We start from the raw sequence: 22,727 nt of genomic DNA, 5'->3' as shown, positions 1-22,727 counted from the left end.
ATCAAAGCACATGTAAGAGAACATTTAAAAGAAAATAAAAAGAAGTTATATCAGATTGATTTTAAATATTCCATGAGCCAATGACATCAAGAGGTCCAGAGTCAGAGGCTCTTAATGTGGCTGAGGTCTCAAGATGTGGATGCACGTGTTACCCAGGCAACAGGGTAATTAGTAACATGGGGTTACCAGCAGGGGATGTGGGATGGTACCAAGAAGACAGCAAGCAGAGAAACCTGTAAATGAGCAAAAACTAGAGGATCAAGAATACAGGGAATCAAAGAGAAGGATTTCAAATAAGGTCCTGAAGAGGAAAGCTACCATCTTCTTCCTGGACATCTGAAATGAGAGAGAAAGATGAAAAAACGAAGTGGTGACTATCAAAACTAACACAAAGGGAGAACTCCCTTTATGCATGCAGACATAGGAGATCTGTGGAGGTTATCTTAGTTGCACTAGAAGGAGGGAACCTTGCACTTGATACATGCTGATCCCCCTTTCCCTCTTCAGAAATGTCTACCACACAATGACAGAAAAATATTGTTATCAAAGACATTTTTTCCTCTTGTGTGTAGCATATTTAAATAAGTGCTTTATTATCCACCAAAAAGACTATGATTATTGCAAAAATATAGTCTTGTTCTTTGGAATTATTAGAAAAAAAATAGATTGTATTTTAGAGTAGAGTTTAGAAGATACCAGAGGAGAAGGAGAGTACAGTGTGGCATAATAAAATAAGGATGACTTCCCCTCTCAGACACTGTCGTGAAAGAGATACGTTTACCTAAAATAACAATAAAATATCACTAAATATGCGAAACAACAACATAAAACCATCAGACATTGAAGGACATTGATTCCTGAGCACTGAAATGACAATAAGTTCACTCTGTGGCTGGCCTTCACCTCTGCACTGTGGGAGACTCCAGGATAAGCCAAGAGGAACCTTGATGGAGCATCCGTGAGTTGATGATGCAAGGTTCAGAGGAGAGACCAGCGTGGCTAGTGTTTGCAAGACTTCAGCACAGGAGAACTGCACTGAAGGGTCAGATTACTATCAGTGCATGCATAAGAAAATTAACCAGAGTCAAGAAAGAATCACCAGAGAGGATTAGAGATAACAGAGCCCTACCTCATAAAAGGCTGGTGATAGTGCATCTTTGAGATGAAAACTTCGCTGGGTAACATTAATACAAAATTGTTTATTGCACAAAAAAATGACGTGTGAACATGCAAGTAGAGCAATAGCATTAGAAAACAAGCCTGCCTGGAGTTGTTGGTGTCCCTACACAGCCCAGGAGTTGGAGCTCTAGAAGTAGGTGAGCTATAGTCAGTAAATATCTCCTTTCCCCAGAGCTATTTCCTCCTCATATTTTCAAGAGAAAAGACCAAAAGTGATGAAAGGAAATTTTCTTTTCTCTGGAGCCTTGCATTGGTCATGTTTCCACAAAGGCTGACTGGAACCCTGTAGAGCATGGAGAAGCAGAATAGCTGCAGTTTCCCAGGCCTGAACAGAGAGCTGCTAAGAGGGAGAGTGCACATCAGTGCATAGTAGTCTGCTCAGAGGAAGCATAACCGAGAGAAAAATGTTTCTATCCTTCAGAGGTTAAAAGTGTCTAGAGAATTTAAGAAAAATGACCAACAAGACATTCATAAATTCCAACAACGTAGGCTTACTCCCGTGGAGGTGAGTGGCGCTGGTCAAGATGCTGTGTCTTATTGATCTGCATTGAACATGTATAAATGTCTCTGCATCCAGGCTGAATCTAAATGAGAGGAGACTTAATGAGGAATTTGCAGAAGCTGGACAACGGAATTGACCAAGCAGAGCACAGTGCTCCGTAAGTTTTATTGTGTCTTTTAAATGCCAAAGAAGTATAGAAGAACATTTTGTCACATTCCAGAGAAGACAACCCAGAGGCTTTACACAGATTACATCACTGTTCACAGGATTAGAGAGCTGATTAATCCCAATGGTTGTCTTTGACTTGTGGCTCAATTGTTCAATTTATTCTGCTTTTAAAATATGAGATGCAGATCTGAGATCCAAGTCAAATAAGACTTTCAGAAAAGTTTTATTTATTTATTTATTTGCAAATCTGGAGTTGGAACCCATGGCCTCCAGCATACAAGGAAAGCACTCCACCAAGGAACTAGAGAAAAGCTCAGAAAAGTTTATTAGGGAAAATATGGGAAACAGTTAATCAATGAGAGAAAAGGGCCCACAGATGGAACCTCGAGATACCCAAGATACCAGTTGCAAGCTCAGCAGGGGCAGCTGTCTGTCACCAAGAACAGAGATAACGCAGGGATAAGGTTGAAGAGGATTGTTGTGATGGACAGAGTGGTTACCATCTTCCTTATCAGACCCCATTCAGCACCTTCCATCATGGTAAACCTTTATTCTTCCATGAGATTTCCTAAGAGTTGCAATAAACATTCCATTAATAGACAGTCAAGGGGCTGGGGATGTGGCTCAAGCGGTAGCGCGCTCGCCTGGCATGCGTGCGGCCCGGGTTCGATCCTCAGCACCACATACCAATAAAGATGTTGTGTCCGCCGAGAACTAAAAAATAAATATTAAAAATTCTCTCTATCTCTCTCTCCTCTCTCACTCTCTCTCTTTAAAAAAAAAAATAGACGGTCAAAGCCACAAAAATACTTTAAAAAATTATCTAGCACCTTTATTTTGTATTCAAGAAATTAAAATCCCGAGTATAATTGGAATTGACTAAAGACAAAAGCCAAATTATTGGATTTCCTACCCAGTCATGTTTCCAGGATTCAAAGACGCCGCTGCTGTGAGTTAGTATGACATAAGCTATAGTATTTTTGAAAACAAGCTGTTAAATCAGGCCTGAGTTTTTGCTGTGTGAAGCATACCAGCCCTTACCTATTTGGTCAATATTCTCCTTCTTTGGTTGAATTATTCATGAGCAGAATGATCTGAGGTTTGCACATTCCTGTCATTGTCCCTGTATAAAATTACAAATCCATTGTTGGGATGAGGGCTCCTGTCTGTTGCCATAAGGAAAGTTTTTGCCCCTTCAAAATGCCCTGGCATCGAATCTGAAACCATTGTGATGTGAAATTTCAGAGTCTAGTCACAGACTTCATGTCATGTAAATGCAAAAGTCTAAATACTTGATCATACATGAAGGACCCAAATGTTGAAGTTGTCTCATCCTAGTTTAGAGTTTCAAACACATAGGAGGTGGAAGATATGGAAGAGAAGGTGAAACTATAATTTGTCTTAAAATCAAAGAATTTGGGAACTTGAAGGGATATTTCAGAATTTTAAGTAGAAATTGGTCAACTACCATATAGAAACAGAAACAGAAAGAACCCGAGGAACACTGCTCAATACAATGTGTGTGCTTTCTACTCCAGTAGGCTGTCTCGTAGCACATGTCCTTCTGAGTGGAGGCTGATGGCTATTTGCAGAAACCGGAGCAAACCGCTGGCTTCAACAGTGGAGTACTTGACAAGAAAGGTAGATGGCAATTGCTATGAATGAGCACAGCCATAGTTGTCTTTTTCCTGAGAAGTACTCACAAGCTCTCAAGACACAAGATGCAGGGATTTTCATAGGTTACGTACTTGTTGCCACAGATGGGTTGTTTTAAGTCAGGGCATGGATCAGGTCTTTGACTGAACCAACTCAAGTTCATTTTCTTATGAGGACATTTGATCTGAAATTGAGTTGAAAAGAATGATACATTGAGAGCCAAGCTCAGACAGGTGCACCACATTTGGACTTTCTTAGGAAAATCTAAGCGGTCTCATAACCGTATTCTGGTCTCAAAAAGAACTCTCACAGACTCCATTTACACAAGCAATAGAATGAGAACCTATGCATATCCGACTGAATAACCATGGGATACCCTTGTTAGGATCTCCTTGGTAACTGAGACCTGGTATGCTCTAATGGGTTGGCGAAGTGGATAAACATGAAGAAGGTATCTGGGACATTGATCTGCTCTCTCAGTGTCCCTTATACCCATACTACCAGACTAGGAAATATTCTTAGACATTTTCCTATGCCTCTCAGCCCAATGGTTAAAAAACACATTTCACTGGAAAAGTACATCTTAATTTAAAATATTTATTTTATCCAATTTTATCCACTGTCGGAACATTCAGTGCTATCTTCTATCACAAAGATTCTAAAATGTGACATCATTTAAAATAAGCTCCCTGATTTTGTAGGGAAACCTGAAAACAAAAGAAGAGGCATTCTCAATGGGGGATGGACCCCAGGTGTGGTGATTACTTGCAAGTTCTTCCCTGGACAGAGCCGGTGTCATTGAAAGCTTGGAGCTTGAAGATAGTGGTCTCAGGACTGTGGGTAACATGAGATTGGTATAGATAAAGCACCACATGTACAAGGTAGAGAGAGGATTGGACTGGGAATTCAGAGACAAAGGAGTAATGCTTGAGCTCAGAAGCTCCTCTTCCTCCTTTATCTAATACTATCATCATGGCGAGGCCACAACCATCACTAACTAATCCCTCTACTTCCTCTCTCTCCATTTTCTATAGTTTCAGTATCTAAATATTAGTTGAATATTTGTATTCCATCGGTTACAATTCTTTTATTATACTTCATTTTTCTTAAAAAAAAAACTAACTTTCTTATCAGAAGCTAAATCATCCCATAAGATCAAAATCCTCCCAACTCGTCCAACCTTCCTTATACCATCTTGCTTTTTGACATTTTAGGGTTTTTTTTTTTTCAGTTGTTCCTTGTCTTTTAGGTTGTTCTGACCACCTGACCAAGCATATTTTTGCTCTCAGACAAGTTGCAAACATAACTGGAGGCCAAGTTCAGAGGTCTTATTCTTTCACATGTTCCTCTATCCCTACTCCCACGTTGTTTTCTCTATTTACAACCTGCATAGCCATCATGTGAGCATCTAAAAGCACTTATTTAGGGACATTCACTCCAGATGCTCCCTCCACCAGACAGTGAGCTCCTTGAGAGCAGGAACCATGGTATTGCCCAAGTCTATGGGTCTTAAGAACCTGTCACCTGCCAATTGTCGACACTCCTAAACCTTCTCAGGCACTAGGGAGGATTTATTGGTGTACATATAAACAAACTCTGATTTTGTTCCCAGTTTGGATCACTCTACTTTGGGCACCTCTACCAGCAGTGTGCCTACCAGCCTCATATGAAGAGACCAAAAAAATAAAAAATAAAAAATAAATAAAAAAAAATAAAGTAGCTCAGCACAGAAAAAAAAAAAAGAATATCATTGATGATCTTGTTGCAGTAAAGTTTCAAATGACAATTCAAAAGAATAAAAAAAAAAACATCTCAGATTAGAATCTCAGTCCTGAGAAATCTAGTGGACAATTACCTTCATAATTCCATGTGGTGGCCACCATTGTCGAGGGCCTGAAACTAGAGAATACATGAAAATAGTTACAGAATCTAGTTCCTGGTAAATCACAGCTTACTCTGTTGGCAAAATAAAATAGTTCTGATGTATTAAAAAGGAAGCTTTCAATAATCAAAAACACTATGTCATTTATACATGTATTCATTCATTAAAATACTACTATCATAATCAGTGGTATTACATCAATGCATCCTTGCTCCCATAAAAGTTGCCAGCCCAAAACACCAAAGTTTTTTATTGTTTGTTTGTTTGTTTTTTAACTAACACTTATTAGCCTGTACTTGAGAGGATTCAGAGCAGGTAGCCAATAAAGTAAAGAAATAAGGTATGCTGGAATTCTGAGATCATTTGGCTGATTTTAGATATGTGAAAACCTGAGATCTTAGTTCTAGAGGCTAGATCTCTTTATGATTCCTCACCCTGACTTCATGATACCCTTGAAAATAACATTTTCAAAAGTTCTAGATTTTTGAGATGTGCTGTGGTCTAGGCATACTGCCAGTCACTTTTACATGGTACCTCACTAAATTACCCAAGCCTTCCTATCTCTGAGTTAGCCTTCAAAATTTGCATCTAATAGACAGGAAAACTAAGGTATCTAATCATTGATCTAGAGTCTTTTGGTGAACCCTTGCCCCTGTGTTTATGTGTGTGTGTGTGTGTATGTGTGTGTGTGTTTGTATATATGTGTATATGCATATGTTATACATATACATATTTCATATATAATACATATATTTATGTAAATGTCCAATTAAACAATTTTTTAATTTAAAATATTGTCTTTCAGATTACAATATCAAAGCACACAAATCAGCCTTACATTTCTGCCAGGATCAGCCAAATTACTCACTTAAAACTGATACAAAATATATCCAAATAAAGAACAAAAGAGACCAGAGTACTCAGAAAAATTTGGCCATTTTCCCTCTTGGCCTGTTCTTGGACAGATGCTCTGAGATATCTTTGTTACAATCACCTAAATGAAGATAATCAGAATATTACAGATATTGAAATAAACAGCCCTCTTCCGTTAGTCCATTATCTCTGCAGCACACTCCGTTTGGAAATCCTATTACCCCAAGAACAAATGCTTAGGAGAAGAGAAATCTTGAATAACCATCACAAGGACTAAAAAGTAGAGCTCAGAGACAGACCTGGGAATGTTCAGAAAACAGAAGGCACTCTGTGCACCATTGTATTATTTTAGTGTGGAAGTACTTCAGTACTTCATTACTTCCTTCAGTACTTTCCTTGAAAAGGAAACTCCTTTCCTGGAGTTTCACCCACATTCATTTTTTGAGAGAATACTAAAAATTGCGGCCACAACAGTCTTCAAGACAACAGTGCCTCCACAGAGGAAATAGGTCTGTATTTGTTCATGAAGCAGAGAATAGCTCTCTGGATCAAAACAAAGATCCCTGATATTGCAGGCCAGGTGGATTGTGCTGGGAATCTTCTCACTTGACCGCTAAACTTCTGGGACAGTCTAAGAAACTGTAGAGGAAGAGAAAACATTCGGTGCCATCTCACAGGGGCCCCATGTCTATTTTAATTTGGACACACAGAGGAAGAAGAAATTGAACAAATTTTCCCTCAGGAACAATCTCCTATAGCATTTTTGACTTGAGACAATTGGGATCCACAGGTTCTGGGGTCTGACCAAGACCACACTTAACTCTCTCTGTATTCCTAGTCCTGCAACATGACCTGGTTCTCCCTGTGTCCTTTCCACTTGTCCAAAATATTCTTTCCAAAACATTCTTTTCTTTGCATATGCTAAAATCTTCTACCACATCTGATTTTGCAGCTTTTTGTTTTTCTGGTACAAAAACTTTTACTTCTACACATTGCCCTGATTTAGCATCAATGGCCAATTATCTCTAAAATGTTTTATTCTCAGTTGACAATCATATTTCATTATTTCTAGGGTCCTGGGCCATGGGTTATTAATTGTAGAAACTTGATGATGGACACATTAATACATTTATTAATGTATTTTCTCTACTTCTGTATGCATTAAAGTTTTTCATAATAAATTTTTGTACTGCTTATGTAACAATGAGCAAAATCAAGTAAACGGTAGTAAAATTTCATTTATGAAGAGTGATTTTTCACCAAGCAAAAATTAAAACCTCTAAAACTGAAAACTGAAACTCTATAGAGTTGTCATTACTCTTGGAAGCAGCCACTGTGTTGGACTTTCTGTGGCTCCATTGGCCTGGAAGGCTTGAATCTCACATACAAATGCTATTCAATCTGACTTTACCAAACAGTTCTGAAGCTTAATCAAATGAAGCAATTGTACATAACAATTTATTATAAATAAGAGAAGGGGAAAGCCTGGTACACTGTACTATTTTAAGTAAAAGTTGCCCTATGTTTGGGGCATCTTGGTTTCCTAATGGCAAAACATGAGCTAAAGCCATGAGGAAGGTAGTTGAGGGGCAAGGAGAGGGCTGAATGGAACTCTCAGACCTGAACAGTACTTGCTATTGCACTTGGTGGTAATTTTTCCAAAGGGCTAAAAAATTGGAGAAAAGACAGAGGACACACATGAAGAAAGATCTTGTTTCTATGAATATTCACTCTACTGCTTAGCTGAGATTTGAGATTTTATCACAGTGAATTCTAAATACTGCTAAGTTCACTAGACACTGGAGACTTGTACCTCCTCAGGATGCTGCCAAACACAAATCTCTCTCTTTCAAATTGTGGCCAAAAAAAAAAAAAAAAAGAAGTGAGATTTTCCTTCTTAACACATTGTTCAGGGTACAGTACAGTACTATTAACTGTAAGTCCAACATTTTACACAAATCTGTAGAACTTTTTATTTTGAATGACTAAGACTCTCTACCCATCGAGCAACCCCTCCATCTTCCTGTCCTCATGGCTCCTGCCCCCATTCTCTATTCTGTTTCTATTAATTTGACTACTTTAGATTCCTCATACAGGTGGAAACATGCAGTGTTTGTCCATTTGTGTTTGGCATATTTCACTTAGTATAATGTCCTCAAGGAACATCCATGTTGTGATATGTGACATTTTCATAAGTGATATTCAATTACATGTATATATGTACCACATTTTCTTTATCATTCATCTGTGTACAGACAAATTAGGTAGTTTTCACTTTTTGACTATTGTGAATAATGATGAACTGAACATCACAGTGCAATTATCTCTTCAAGATCCTGATTCATTTCTTTTGAACACGTACCCAGGAGTGGGACTGCTGGATCATATCGTAGTTCCATTTTTAATTATTTCCTGTTTTATTTTTCTGTACTAGGGATTAAACCCAGGGGTACTTCATCTCTGAGCCACATCCCCAGATCTTTTTATTTTTTTATTTAGAGGCAGGGTCTTGTTAAGTTGCTTAGGGCCTCTCTAAGTTGCTGAGGCTAACTTTGAACTTGCAATCCTCCTGTCTCAGCCTCTCGAGTTGCTGGGATTACATGCATGCACCACTGTGTCTGATCTATTTTTAATTTTTTGAAGAATCTCTATTTTAGTTCCATTATGATTGCTTCATATTATATTCTCATGACCAGTACACAGGGTTCCAACTTCTACATGCTCTTGAAACTTGCCTTTTGTTTTTCAATAATATCTATATTATCAGGTTTGAAGTGATTCTTATGTCAGAAACCCAGCTAGCTGCTGTTACCTCTTTCTGAGTGCACAGAAATGACGTCTGGATGGAGAAGGAAGTGGAATTTTCTTTTGGACTCTTCAATATCTATGTAGGACCTAGCAATTATCCTTTGGAAACTCAAATTGTAAATAGTTCATTTTAAGGACCTTGACAACAGCACTTCTGACAACTTTGTCATTTAACACTCTTGGAGCAAAGTGGATGCAGAGATGAGAACTTCATAGTTGGAAACTTTATTATAGCCTTGCTAGATTTCTTTCATGTAATTCAAGGCATTAATTTTCTTTTCATCATTAATCCCATTGCTACATGCTGCAAGTGTATTTCCTTCTCCCACATATTCTGCATATATGGGATTGAACTATTCCACAAATGAACAGAAGTGCATATTTCTTTTTCTAATGAACAGTTTTCTAGAATTACTGAATATAATTTACATTCCTTCTTTTTTTCTGAAAACATAGACAATTCATTAAAAAAAAAAAACCATAAACCTGGGTCTGAGAGAGGCGCAAGGACAGGACTTCAAAATCCATTTACCTGTGTTTGTATTTCTTATTTAGACCCACTTGGATATGCAGAAAATTACATTCTCATCAGTGTCAATATCGTTGTGTATTATAAGATGTTGGAAATATCATCTCAGATTTTCTTCTATCTCTGTGAATCCAGTATTTTATTAACTGAAAATAAAGACATTTTTCCTGATCAAGATCTTTATCAAATATATATCATATATTTAGTTAACCAAAACCAATTAATTAGTTGAAAGTAAGGATAATATTAATTACAAAAGCACGCCTCACCACATATTTTTCTGGGCTTATGCTGCTTACTCTTTGCATTCTTCTTTAACTGCAATTTCCACTATTTTTTTTTATGAATGTAGGCTTCCTCAGCAGGGGAGGTGATTTTATTCTATAAATACATATTTCATGTAACTAGTTTGTTTCCAGAAATTCCAAATTTGTACCAGGAAGAGTATGTAGAATTGCTAAGTTCTTTGAAAAATAATACTCCTTCTTCTTCCTTGTAAGCTTTATGTTATTGACCAGAACCCAAACCATCAATCCTAAAACAACTCTTCTTTTAAAATCCTTACCTTAAATGTCTGAATGTACTCAACAACTTTTAAAGAGAAATTGATCTATACTTAATATTGTTCTATATCAGAGATATAGACAAGAACATTAAGCTCTCTCTTCTGGAGAAGTCTGATGAGAAAGATACTCATAAATAAGCAGCTACAAAATAGTGACAGCTGATAATTTGGGTATAAGAATAGGGTATTGTGGGAACCTAAAAATGCAGTAAATTATTCACATCCAAAAGGAGAAAAGATTATGGAAAGCTTCTAGAGTAAAAGCTTGTCTAGTAAAGAGGTAAAAAAAAAATAATTAGTCCAGAGTTTGGAGGGTGAACCTTGCAAGATGGAAGGAATAAAGGAAGGAAGAAGACCAGGGTGAATAGAGAAGATCTTCAGGCTGAGGATGTAGCTCAGCTGGAGAGCAATTGTGAAGCAAGGTGTTGGTTTTGGTCCACTGTGACAAACATACCCATACGCATGTGTGCACACACTTACGTGCACGTGTGTACACACACACCACACACACACACACACACAAATGGGTAGGAGATGATATATGGGAACATGTTCAAGAAAATTATTACACTGTGAAAGGGAGAAAGGCAACATAGGTTTGAAGTTTGAGGTGAACAGAGGCCTAGCGTGTCAGGAAGAGTTTGAAGTCCATCTTGGGAATTGCAGAAGCTACTTAAAGGTTTAAGCATATGGGGCACTTATCTATGAATCTTTCTCTGTTCATTCTTTATGACTGAAAAACATTTATAGTCATATATTATTTAGATAGCACTTTTCATTTCAATAGGGATCAATCAAAATGGATTTGTGTGCCAGGATGGTGTCCTGGAGGGAATAAAGCACTCTGTTTTGCTTCTTTTCTAGAAGTTTATGATATCATGCATCAACTAGTAAAGTCCACAGAGATGTTATTTGAGAACACATATAGAATCTAACTGGATAAGATATGAGAACTTCCTTGATCAGAGTCAAGAACATCACAAATCATAGTAGAAAAAGAATAGCATATTATTTGGCTTGGGCTACAATAACAGAATACTACATTTGGGTGGCTTAAACCACAGGAATTCACTTTCTTATACTTCAGGATGTTAAAAGTCCAAGATCAGGGAGACAGTAAATTCAGATTTTGGCAAGGGCTCTTCCTGACTTTTTTTTTTTTTAATCCACATGAGCTTTCCTCTGTGCACAAGCAGAGATTCCTGGTGTCTCTCACACTTTATTAGAAGGACAGTAATGCTGTCAGACTAGGGCCTCACTTTTTAAATTCATTTAGCCTGAATGTTATGGTTTAGATGTGAAGTGTCCCACAAAAGCTCATGTGTGAGACAATGTAAGGTCTGAAGGAGAACTGATTAGGTTGTGAAAGCCTTAAACTAATTAGTGAATTGATTTCTGATGGGATTAACCTAGTGGTAACTGGAGACAGGTGGTATGTGGCTGGAGGAGGTGGGGCGTTGGCGGAGTGGCTATGAGGTGTATATTTGTACCTGATTGTGGGGTCAGTCTCTGATTTCTGATCATCATGTGAGCTGCTTCCCTCTGCCACACTCTTCTACTATTATGCACTGTCTCACTTTGAGCCCGGAGGAATAGAGCCAGCCTTCTATAGATGCAGACCTCTGAAACCATCATGAGGCCTCAAGTAAACTGTTTCTCCTCTACAATTGTTCTGGTTGAGTTCTTAAGTCCCAAAAGATAAAAAGCTGACTAAAACACTGAATTACTTCCCTAATCTAATTACAGTCACATTGGGGGTTCCAGTTTCAACCTGTAAATTTTGAGGGAACACAGTTCAGTCCTTAATATAACACACCAGATTGGGGAACACAAACAAGACTTGCCCTGTGCTTCTCTCAGTTTTAACCATGTTAAGTATTTATAAATATCAAGTATTATTTTCTACTATCACTATCCTAGAATAAGAAAAGTTCTTAGTGTTTAAGGGAATGGAGAGGGGCAAAGAGAAGACAATTTACCAAAATAAAGGACAAGAAACAGATGTTTGTTCATTACTGAGTTGGTTTACACCCCAGAAACTAGAGCCCCACAGACCAAATTTAACTTGCCACTTTCTTTTGTAAATATAAGTTTTGCCAATATGCTTAGGAACAGGAGAGTTTAGGATTTGGGATATTTTTAGATTTAGGAATATTTTCATATATATATATATATATATACACACACACACACACATATGTATTGTGTATAATATATACACAAATATTCTCAAACATGTGAGATTTTTATGTCTATTATATATAAATGTATACATACATTTATATTCATATATATGCAAATATTCTCTATATATTATGTGTGTATATATATATATATATATATATATAGAGAGAGAGAGAGAGAGAGAGAGAGAGAGAGAAGGGAGAGCAGGGAAAGATAAATATCTTGGGGATAAGATTTAAGCCTAAATACTAAATTCATTTATGTTTCATATATAGCTTGTACACATAAGTCAAAGGCAATTTTATGTAATGTTTTGAATAATTTTGTACATAAAACAAAGTTTCATACTGTGGAATTTTCCACTTGTTGTATCATGTCAGTGCTTAAAACTTTTGGGATTTTGCAGCATTTAGGATTTCAGATTTTTGTATTAGCAATGCTCAATCTACATATTTTCATTAAAATAGAGTTGGATTTCTTTACATAATATAAATACACTTATTTGCATTTATGTATACAATATCAGCATTTGTTACTGCATCCTCTGGAGGGGAGGAATCTTCTGTTCTCACATGGTGAAAGACAGATGGTCAAGCAGGTCAAATGCTATAGAAAGACTCTTTCACAAGGGCTTTAATCCCATTCACAAATAAAGCCTTTATGAAGGCTCTATACTTGCTATGGTTGAGATATGGTGTCCCCCAAAAGCTGATCATCATGTGAGCAAGAAAGATTAGAGGAGAGATGATTAAGAGAACTTTAACCTAATGAATGCATTAATCCACTGATAGGGATCAACTGGGTGGTAACTGTAGGCAGGTAGGGAGGTGGGTCACTAGAAACATGCTTTGGAGGTTTATAATTTGTGCTTGGTGAGCAGAGCTCTTTTTGCTTCCTGATTGCCATATCCTGAACTGCGTTCCTCCACCATGCCCTTCTGCCATGATGTAACTCAAGAAGTAACTCCAAGCCCAGAGGAATGGAGTTGACTATCTATGGACTGACACCTTCTCTGAAACTGTTAGAAGTGAATAAACTTTTTCTCCTCTTAAAAATACAAAAGCATTGAATAGTTGTGACAGAGAATATATCTTCCATAAAAATCAAAATATTTTCTAACTGGCTCCTTACAGAAAAAGTTTGCCAGTCCATATTCTACATAGGTCCTCTCCTTGGGTGTTTCTGAAGCTTTGAGAGAGATAGGAAGACTCCAGGAGAGTTCATCATATGAGAAAATAAGGAGATTGAAAGAGATAGATCTCTGAAAAATCCATATTCTGAAAAAGAGTCTAAAGTATCAATTATCCTTTGTCATATACTAGAATTTAGAATTTTAGGGATGGTTTGTGAAGCTTTAGGGATATGGGTCTGCTTTTCATTTTCCTTCCAATCAGAATGTAACTCAAGAAGTAACTCCAAAAGTAGTTTCATTGACATTTCATGCAGCTAATTTTTGTTGTGATCATTTTGACATAGATGGCATTTTCATGTACCTCTAGTTTAGTGTATCTAAAAAGAAATCAACTTGAGGCCTCTTTCAAATCCAAAATAATGTGTTCAGCACATTCACACTCTTAACCTTGATCTTGAACCTCACCCTCCCTTCAATTTTATTTTCCTTTGTTCCCACCCTGTTCCTGATCTCTTCATCTCCACCTTGCTCCAGTCACCCTGTGGTCCCTGGAACTCTGCCCTCCCTGTGTCTCATTCTATTCCAGACCCCACTGACTCCACTCCATTCTGTCTCTCAGCCACATTCTTTTGTGGGGACCCAGGATGATTGCCCGGGGTTGGTTAATTCTTGAGGGCAGAATATTAACGTTTTGCACATATTACATAAGAAGAATGAGAGAAATGTAAAGGGTTTCTTGTTCAGATATCAATAACATATGAAATGACATGACAAAACATCAGCTCCTCATGAAGAGTTCCCAGATTTCCTAGATATGAACAGGAAGGGGATGCAGCCTCCTATGCCATAGAATCTTTAAACCAAATCTTGGAATTGTGAAAGAAAACAGTTCCAACATTGTGTTCTCATTTTTTCTGAAATAACCCCATATTTTTCATACTTGAAAAATGATTAATAGTCCATAGGGGAAAAAAAACCCAACACAGGGATTGATGGATTTTCATTCAGTTACAAAAGATAAAGATCACAAAATCCTGTTATAATTGGCCTAGTGGATGGAGGCTTCACTTTTTAAAAGAGCAAAGGAAAATACACAAAATTAACTCTTCAAATCCAAATAGGTTAGTAACACCAGGCACAGTTTGGAGGCTGAGAATGCCTTGGACCATGAAGGGTTCTCTCAAGTTTTCTTCCTCTGGAATGTGTTCAGCACCAGCCCAGAATCTTCAGGTGAACCAGACCCGGAGGTAGACCATGAAACAGATTCTGAGAATGAGTTTCAGCACAGAGGCAGGAGTCCACACATCATTTCATTCCACCAATACCTAATGCTTGGTTCCTCCTTTCCTCATTTCCCAGGCCTGTTAGCTTCAGCCCTTGGACTGTGGTTGGTCCAAATAGAGATGTACTTAACGTGTCAAATACACACCTATACCAAAGACTTTGCAAGTTAAAGAGTTTATGTTAGTTACATTAAGAGCTTTGGTATATGGGACTACATAAAATACATTATTTAAAATTAAATTTATTCATTTCTTTTGTAGTTCTAGAAAATTTGAAAGCATGGACATGGCTTTTACTGTTTTATTGGAGATTGCTACTCTGGGGACTTGCACATATGGGTAATCATTTCCTTAGTCTTTCCCAGATTATGGGTACAAAGCACCCATATATGGAATTGTCAAGAGGTAACATGGCTGGGTATGAGAAATTATTCATTAGTTCGCTAGTTCACTGGATGGCTTTACATAACTGAGAGATAGTTATGCTCTTCATGAAAATGCAGGAGCCAAATAGGAGAACTGGTTTTGTAGTAGGCAGCTTTATATACTGCTGGATGCATAGGGGTCCACACTATCTTCTCTCCTACCTAGGCACTCCTTCCCAACTATGACAGCAACTTGAACATAAAGAAAATGAGTAGTCTGTCTACCAGTGAGTTTATTAGCAAGACAAAAGGGTAGAGTTTATCCAGCTTCTGTAAAAAATAAAAAAAAAGGTTCCTTTTATCTTAGGCAGTGACAAAGGAATCCCCCAAAGGGTGTTCTGCGGAGTCTACTTTTATTAAACAGGCAGTTGGACAGACAACATTGTGATCAGGGCATTTTCAGAGCACAGACCAGGTGGGGATTTCTGTGTGCTCTAAGACCACAGTGTCTAGGAGGAAAGAGATGGAAAAAGACTGAAAATCAGTGGGTCCAGTCCCAACAGCTCTGCATTGTTTTCTATAGTAAATAAGAAGAACTCTGAAGCATTCTTTATATATACAGATGACGAAGGTAGGACGTTCAGAATTTAGGGCATATTTTTTCCCTCATTGCATCCACCAATCCTTGAATCATTTGTCCTGGAAGAGAAGATGGGAAGATCAGATGATAGAAGTCAAGTACAATGCAGAGAATTGAGGTGGACAATCAACTGTACTTTAATCAGAGATTCCTGTACTCTGCTAAGAATTAACAATTTACAGTTCTTTTCACATTTTATCCAGTGTTTTCCTGTGAATATTGTTTGAGCTCCTAGCATGTTTGAACTCCTGTTGAGGTAGATAATACAGAAATGAATATAGCTTAACTCTGCTCTTGATTACATGTGAACTTCGTGATGATAAAAAAGATAGGTGTCATTAACACCACTTCATAGATGAGGAAATTGGGCTTCAGATCTTAGTGGCTTACTAAATTCTCAGATTAGGTCACGTTGAATCCAATGCCTGTAATATTAATGCTCTTCTATTACAGTTTGTTTTGTACCTTTAGAATAGAATCAGCTATCCTCCTTTCCTGGCTTACCTGTTTTCAAACACTGTTGAACTCAAAATTAGTAGAGGATAGGCAACGCAGCAGAATACAACAGACACTAGTATGGCAATATGTAAATCAGCGGAAGTGTAACTGATGTGATTCTGCAATCTGTATACTGGGTAAAAATGGGAGTTCATAACCCACTTGAATCAAAGTGTGAAATATGATATATCAAGAACTATGTAATGTTTTGAACAATCAACAATAAAAATTAAAAAAATAAAAAATAAAACATTAATCAAAATTTAAAAAAAAATTTAAAAGGGGATGAAGGCCTAAGACTGTCCTTCTTGGTAACTGAAAGTCATCAGCTACTACCATCATGGCAAGAGCAGTTAAGTCATTCCAAACTTAACTATTTATTTCAGTACCTACACATCAGCTTAACAAGATTTCCTTTGGTTTGAAAGGGACAAGCTGTGGTCTTGTCAAATCTTTGATAATATGTTATAACATTGAGAATAGTTATTTATTCATCTCACAAAATTATATTTGTAATTTCCTTTATGTGGGAACTATTTGGGCCCAGCTGCCATAGATGGGTCATTGTCCAACATGATGACTACCATGGCTGTATATTCCCTGAGGTTGGAACCTATTGCCTGATATAGCAAATCTGCAATAAGATCTTCTTTACAGTGACTGTTTTTCAGAATCTCCTGATGACTAAGGAATCATGACAGGGAATGGATTATGAAATCAGAAGACACATACTTGACTCAAGATTTGCACTGAGTAACTTGGATAAATGGCAGAGTTTCTCCCAGGTTGGTTTTCTATAAGACGGGGAAGGTGACAATTCCTGCTCTAATCATAAGAATAGTATGAAGATGCAAAAGGGAAAATGTATTTGCAACTCTAAAGAGCTACATAAATCTTAGTAGTTTCTGTATAATAGAAAGCACAACTTAGATAGTAAGCAAATGTATGAGTTTCAGGATCCTCAACCTACTTTTTGAGACAGTTGCCACTGCCTGGCATCATTTCATTCTTGGGATGCCAGACTCTCTTGGAGGATCTTCCACCCAGCAGTAAAGCTCAGGCAATAGGTTCTAACCTATATCTAACCCAGAATATACCACCATAATAACCAGCAGTGCAATACTGAGTCATGCCCATCTGTACCACCTGTACCCAAGATCACTCTAAACCACACAGAGGGAGATGAAACTGCACTCACATCCAGGAAACCTTCTGGTACAGAAATTTGTTTCACCAAAGAAAAGTATAAAAATTTTCCTGTCATTAACAACACCAGCTGTGGAACTCTAGTGGAAAGGAAATACCCAGAAAGAAATTAAAGGAAACAACTCCCCTCCAAAGCCCTGGGTGCTGACCCCCTGGCAAGATTCTTCATTATTTGAAAAAATATATATATCTTATAAGTGTAACCTTAAGGCAAGTTCCTCCTGAAGTAGTTTTTGTCAAGTCACCCACACAGGATGCTTGTTACAGGGAGGTGTGGTCTATCTGGCTGGAATAAAGATTATTTCCACCTCTTCTTTCTAAGATATATGCAAAGAGGTATGTTTGTGAGGAAGGAGAACAGTATATTCTGTCAATAAAATATGATCAAGAATTTATATATGGAATAGATTAGAAAGTAACATAGGAACTAGCCTTGTCTTTTATGGATGTCTAAAGATCCAACATAGACAATTGCCTGTCAAGTTACATGAGAAAGAAATAGAGGTTTCCTGGTTCTTGGTCTACTCGACTCTGCCTTCCCACTGCTATTGTGAGACCAGAAATACCTGATCACACTCCTAGTATTCCCAATTTCCCACATCAAGGCAATAAGGACTCATTTAGTGTTGCTTTCAAATCTAGCAGAATATTTTTAATTCCATTATTGCTAAAGCTTTTTGTGGCAGTGGCATGAAGTCCATTGAAAAATAATAAAGTTGTTAAATAAAGTTTATTAAGATATTTTAATTTTGTTTGATGCAGATATTAAGTATAGTTACATTAAAATGTAATTAGTCAAGTTATTTATTTATTTACATTAACTAAGCACTATGCCAGGGTCTTTTTCTAAATTTATACTTGGGACTATCTCTAAATTTATACTCTGGTCCTAGGTATAATAATGACAGTGATCATCATAATAAAAGTTGTTATTTGTGTTTTAGATGCTGTTTCATGTGTTTTAAAGTCAGTGCTTAGTGATTATTTTCAATAGTTCATTGAGATCTTTGGCTTATCGTATTTATGTGATTCACCAAAGGTATCATGCATGAAAAACATTATAAACTTTCATTTGTGCCCATATTTATCTTCTAACTAAGTGTTTACTCTTATTTGAAATTTTTTTCCAGGTTATAAATCATTTTTCCTGGGGAAGAAACTTCTCAAATAAAATTACCAGGGAGACTATCAAAGACAGTTATATGTGTTAAAATATCCTTGCAGGGATTTAAATGAAATGGGTCAATGTTCAAGGCTTGGGAAAATTAAATGCAGTATAATATGAGAGGATATGAGCATTACATAGAAATGGCTGCAAACCAGCTCTGACCTTACTCCTATTCTCTGCTTCATCTTTTTCATGTGGATTATAGAGAATAAAAATTACCCTGCAAAATGTAATGTTAGATTGGAGACATTGATCATAAAAATCTATTAACAAGTCAAGTAATGAGTCTAAAATGTAAACTGGTATTATTATTCCTACATATTTCAATCATTACTTAACTATCTTCACAGTAAAAATATGACCAATTCTGGGGTCACCAGACCTAGTGTCACTTCTCTGGCCTGAGAAATTTCCATCACCCAGAGCAAGAGGACAGAGGCGGACCAGCTGCTTCTAACACCCTGAGCAGGAAGTCCTGGGTACTCACAGATGCCTGTGCGTCCACAGGGGTTTCTGGGATGCTGCTTTCCTCACACTTCCCTTCACTACGTATGTGTATATTCATTTGACGCATCCTAAAACAGAACAGAGGTAGATTCAAGAATCCTACATGATATATAAATAAAGATCAACGTTAAATAAAACTGAACATTAAAAGCTGGAGTTAGAAGGGCCTGGGATCAAAATGCAACCATTCTCCAGGGTTTATCCTCTAGGTTCAGTCTCTCTTGCTCCAGATATCCTCTAGCCCTGAACCTATACTGTCACATTTCATCCACTAATACTCATAGAATTTCAGAATGTTGGACATCATCTACTCCACAGGTCATGATTTTATAGATGGGAATATCAGATCCCAGAGAGAAGGCTGACTATATTAAATTTATGTAATATGACTTGGGGCCACGGAAAATATAACAAGACACCATCAAACAGTCTGTACCTCATCATTTGAAATAATCTTAAAGAGTAGGAATTACAGTGCCTATCACTCAAGAAATATTATGAATCAAACATGGACTTGTTTGCCTCTAGTGTTGGAAACTGGTTGTCTAACAAGAAAGGGCACTTTGTCTTTGAATAGAATTTATGTTAAAATTTCTCCCCTACAACTTCTCTAACATCATTGAAAAAAATTGGCCCCTCTTGTCTGGGATAACCTGAGTTTCTCTTCTCTATAATACATATTCCCAGATTCTTTTGCCAAACAATACATCCTGAGGCATGCTTTATTAATATTTTCATCATGTAAGTTTCTGACTCTAATCTCCCTTGAATAGAGGATCAATTTTTATGGGCCTATACAGTTAATACAAAGTTTGATAAAATTACATAGATGATTTAATTCCTGATACTTGTAATGAAAAGGAATTGGAGGATTTCTGGACTGGGTGTACAGTATACACAACAACTTATCTCCTAGATGATAATATTCACTGCTTAAACAAGGCTTATTAACTTTAAATTCTGTAAGGTTCATAAATGGTTTATAAGTCACCCATAAGTCCATAGATGTTATGCATACAAGTCTCTCATGTTACATCATTATTTTTCTATTCTTAAAAGCAGTAACTTTTTTATATTACCAAAGGAATCCTTGCTTCCACAAAGTTTTATTGAGCTACTGCTTTGGATATAACTGGAGTACAGTGAATAAATAATTAAAAAAAAACTATTTAGATCCAAATCAACAAGGCTAAGATGTTGTCTAATGTATTTCCTGGCTTTGTGACTTTTAATGAATTACCTGCACTCTCTAAACATCTCTGAACAAAGATGCCAATACCCCTCCATAGCAGGTTATAGGGACTCCTTGACTGAATGTGAAGGTATTCTATCTACCATACCTTACATACTTACATATAGTTCCTAGAACACATAAGCACTTATGTGCATAATTTATGTTTTTAAGTATGTGACCTGGGGATGTTTTTTTTTCTTTTATGAGTTATTTTATTCAAAATAGAATAAATGCCAATTCAGATATTTTCTAGGTTTGAAAATGAGGATATCAAGGAGTTTCTTCCTTATATCCTGGACCTTGTTTGCAGTGTTGAAAGAAGGCCTGAGTAGTAATTGAACTGCAGTGTAAGTCTAGGGTGGCGTGGGATGGAAAAGCCAAACTCCATCACCATAATTTCATTGAAAACTGGTCTACTGGAGCAAAGTTAAAACCAATAGTAAAAGCAATAAAATAGATTCCTTAAAATAAAAATATTTTCATATCTAATAGTTATTCTAAATAACCTGTGGAGTCAGCTGCTTAGAGAACTGTCTCCACTTTTTTAATGAAGATATCAAAGGAATGATGAGGCAATTTGGATTACATGGACAGTAATAAATTAGAATTAACCTAGACATCAGTATGCCATTTGCTCTGGGATTCTTTTTTTTTGGGGGGGGGGGTCTGGTAATTGAACCCAGGGGCATTTAACCACATTCCAGCCCTTTTATTTATTTATTTATATTTTGAGACAGGATCTCACTAAGCTTCTTTGGTCCTCCCTAAGTTGTTGAAGCTGGCCTTGAATTTGAGATCCTCCTGCCTCAGCCTCCTGAGCCACTGGGATTACAGGTGAGCATGACACCTGGCATGTTTTGTACTGTCTTTTGTATGGAACCACTTCCTTCAATAAGAAGATTCACAGAAGGTGGGAAGTCAGTGACTCTCTTACAGCCATAGGACTTGTTTAGACATCATAGGTGAGGCTGACTCTATACAGCAGTGGTTCTCCACATTTTCCTTAGCCATGTGCAGGACGAATGATGTCCATGCTCCCATGAGTATATGTGAGCTTATAGAGAAGCTCTGTAATGGCTGTAGCCAAACCCCTGTTTATGTTCTCTTCTACTCAGGAAAGAATATAACAATATACGTAAGCAGTTTTATCAAAGAAATAGCAGTGAATCCTTTCTATTACATATAAGAAAAATGTGGAATTTTGAATTTTTTAACTGTTATGACTAAAATATTCCCCAACAGGGCTGGAGATATAGCTCAGTTGCTTGCACAAGGCCCTGAGTTCTATTCCTCAGCACCACACACAAACACACACACACACACACACCAACATGATATGATATCAGTACACTAGGGTAGGTCAACACTATTGCTGGGCTGCTCTGGGAGTTTTGAGGTGCATCCTGCTTACTTACAGGTTTTCATGACAGAGCATACAAGGGTTGTTATATGTTTGTCCATCATCACCACAGACAGGCTGTAAATCCTTTGGGCAAAGAAAACCCATCCTTGGCAGCACTCGGTACTGTTTGCACATCTCGGAATCCTGAACAAACAAAGCATAAAGAAGACTTACTTAACAGCATTCAAAGAAAAGGACGGGTTTGGGAGCACATCCTAGTTTCCTTAATCACATCTGGGTAAATGATTAGGAACAGGACAGTGATACAAACTACATATTTATTTCACACCATATTAGACAGACTTAACCTCCTGGATTTGGCTTCTTTTAAGTATAAAAGATGACTTTCTAAACAAAGGAACCAAGGAGAATAAAACAATAAGAGCATAAATCCCATGAAGTACCAGGCATGGTAAGCTGTGCATGCCTAGGAAGAAAATTAAGATGTTAATCACACAAGAAATAACATCCACTTTTTAAAGGAAGGTGCTGTTAATGTACATCCTAGAAGGAAAAAAATTCATAGCTAAACACTAGTTAATTGCATGGGTTTTGAGACCTAGCTCTGCCACTAAGTAGAGAAGCAATTTATCTAGATTTTTTGAGCCTTAATTTACTCATCTGAATAACAATAATAGTAGCTCTTACATTATTGATTTTGGAATTATATCAAGTAATGTATTTGAATGCATGCGTAATACAGAGTCTATTGCATTCCAAAAGCTCAGTAAATGTTAGTTATCAGTACATTTTCCATGGTAATCATTGTATTTTCAACATAGAAGAAACATGTTTTTATAGTCTTTTGGAAGTATGAGTTGAACAATACTTAATGTGATAGCAAAAACAACAAAAATAATTTGATTATTCAGAAAAAAAATAAGACCAAAAAAAAAGAATTAAAGGAGGGTGAACAGATTTAAAAACAAATAGGATGACAGAAGAC

General features: G+C 37.0%; 2 protein-coding genes across 2 annotated transcripts in view; both read right to left on the bottom strand.

Annotated features, from left to right (window-relative positions):
- Positions 1–2,371: 2,371 nt before the first annotated feature.
- Positions 2,372–6,325, bottom strand: Spink14 (serine peptidase inhibitor Kazal type 14 (putative)). Its single transcript, XM_005324284.3, is given in 4 exon segments — positions 2,372–2,417; positions 3,553–3,689; positions 5,361–5,404; positions 6,256–6,325. Coding segments are annotated over 4 exon segments (297 nt in total).
- Positions 6,326–15,332: 9,007 nt separating this feature from the next.
- Positions 15,333–22,727, bottom strand: part of Spink5 (serine peptidase inhibitor Kazal type 5) — a 93,251-nt gene continuing 85,856 nt past the window's right edge. The window contains exons 31-33 of the mRNA XM_078047399.1: positions 21,795–21,925; positions 19,126–19,213; positions 15,333–15,825 (exon numbers count right to left, since the gene is read on the bottom strand). Coding sequence (XP_077903525.1) covers positions 15,817–15,825; positions 19,126–19,213; positions 21,795–21,925 — 228 coding nt within the window. The 3' untranslated portion in view covers positions 15,333–15,816. The remainder of the gene's footprint in view (positions 15,826–19,125; positions 19,214–21,794; positions 21,926–22,727) is intronic.

The sequence above is a fragment of the Ictidomys tridecemlineatus genome, chromosome 1, assembly GCF_052094955.1.
Source record: "Ictidomys tridecemlineatus isolate mIctTri1 chromosome 1, mIctTri1.hap1, whole genome shotgun sequence".
NCBI lineage: Eukaryota > Metazoa > Chordata > Mammalia > Rodentia > Sciuridae > Ictidomys > Ictidomys tridecemlineatus.
The sequence above is the reverse complement of the archived record's forward strand: the minus strand, read 5'-3'. Positions and strand labels throughout refer to the sequence as shown.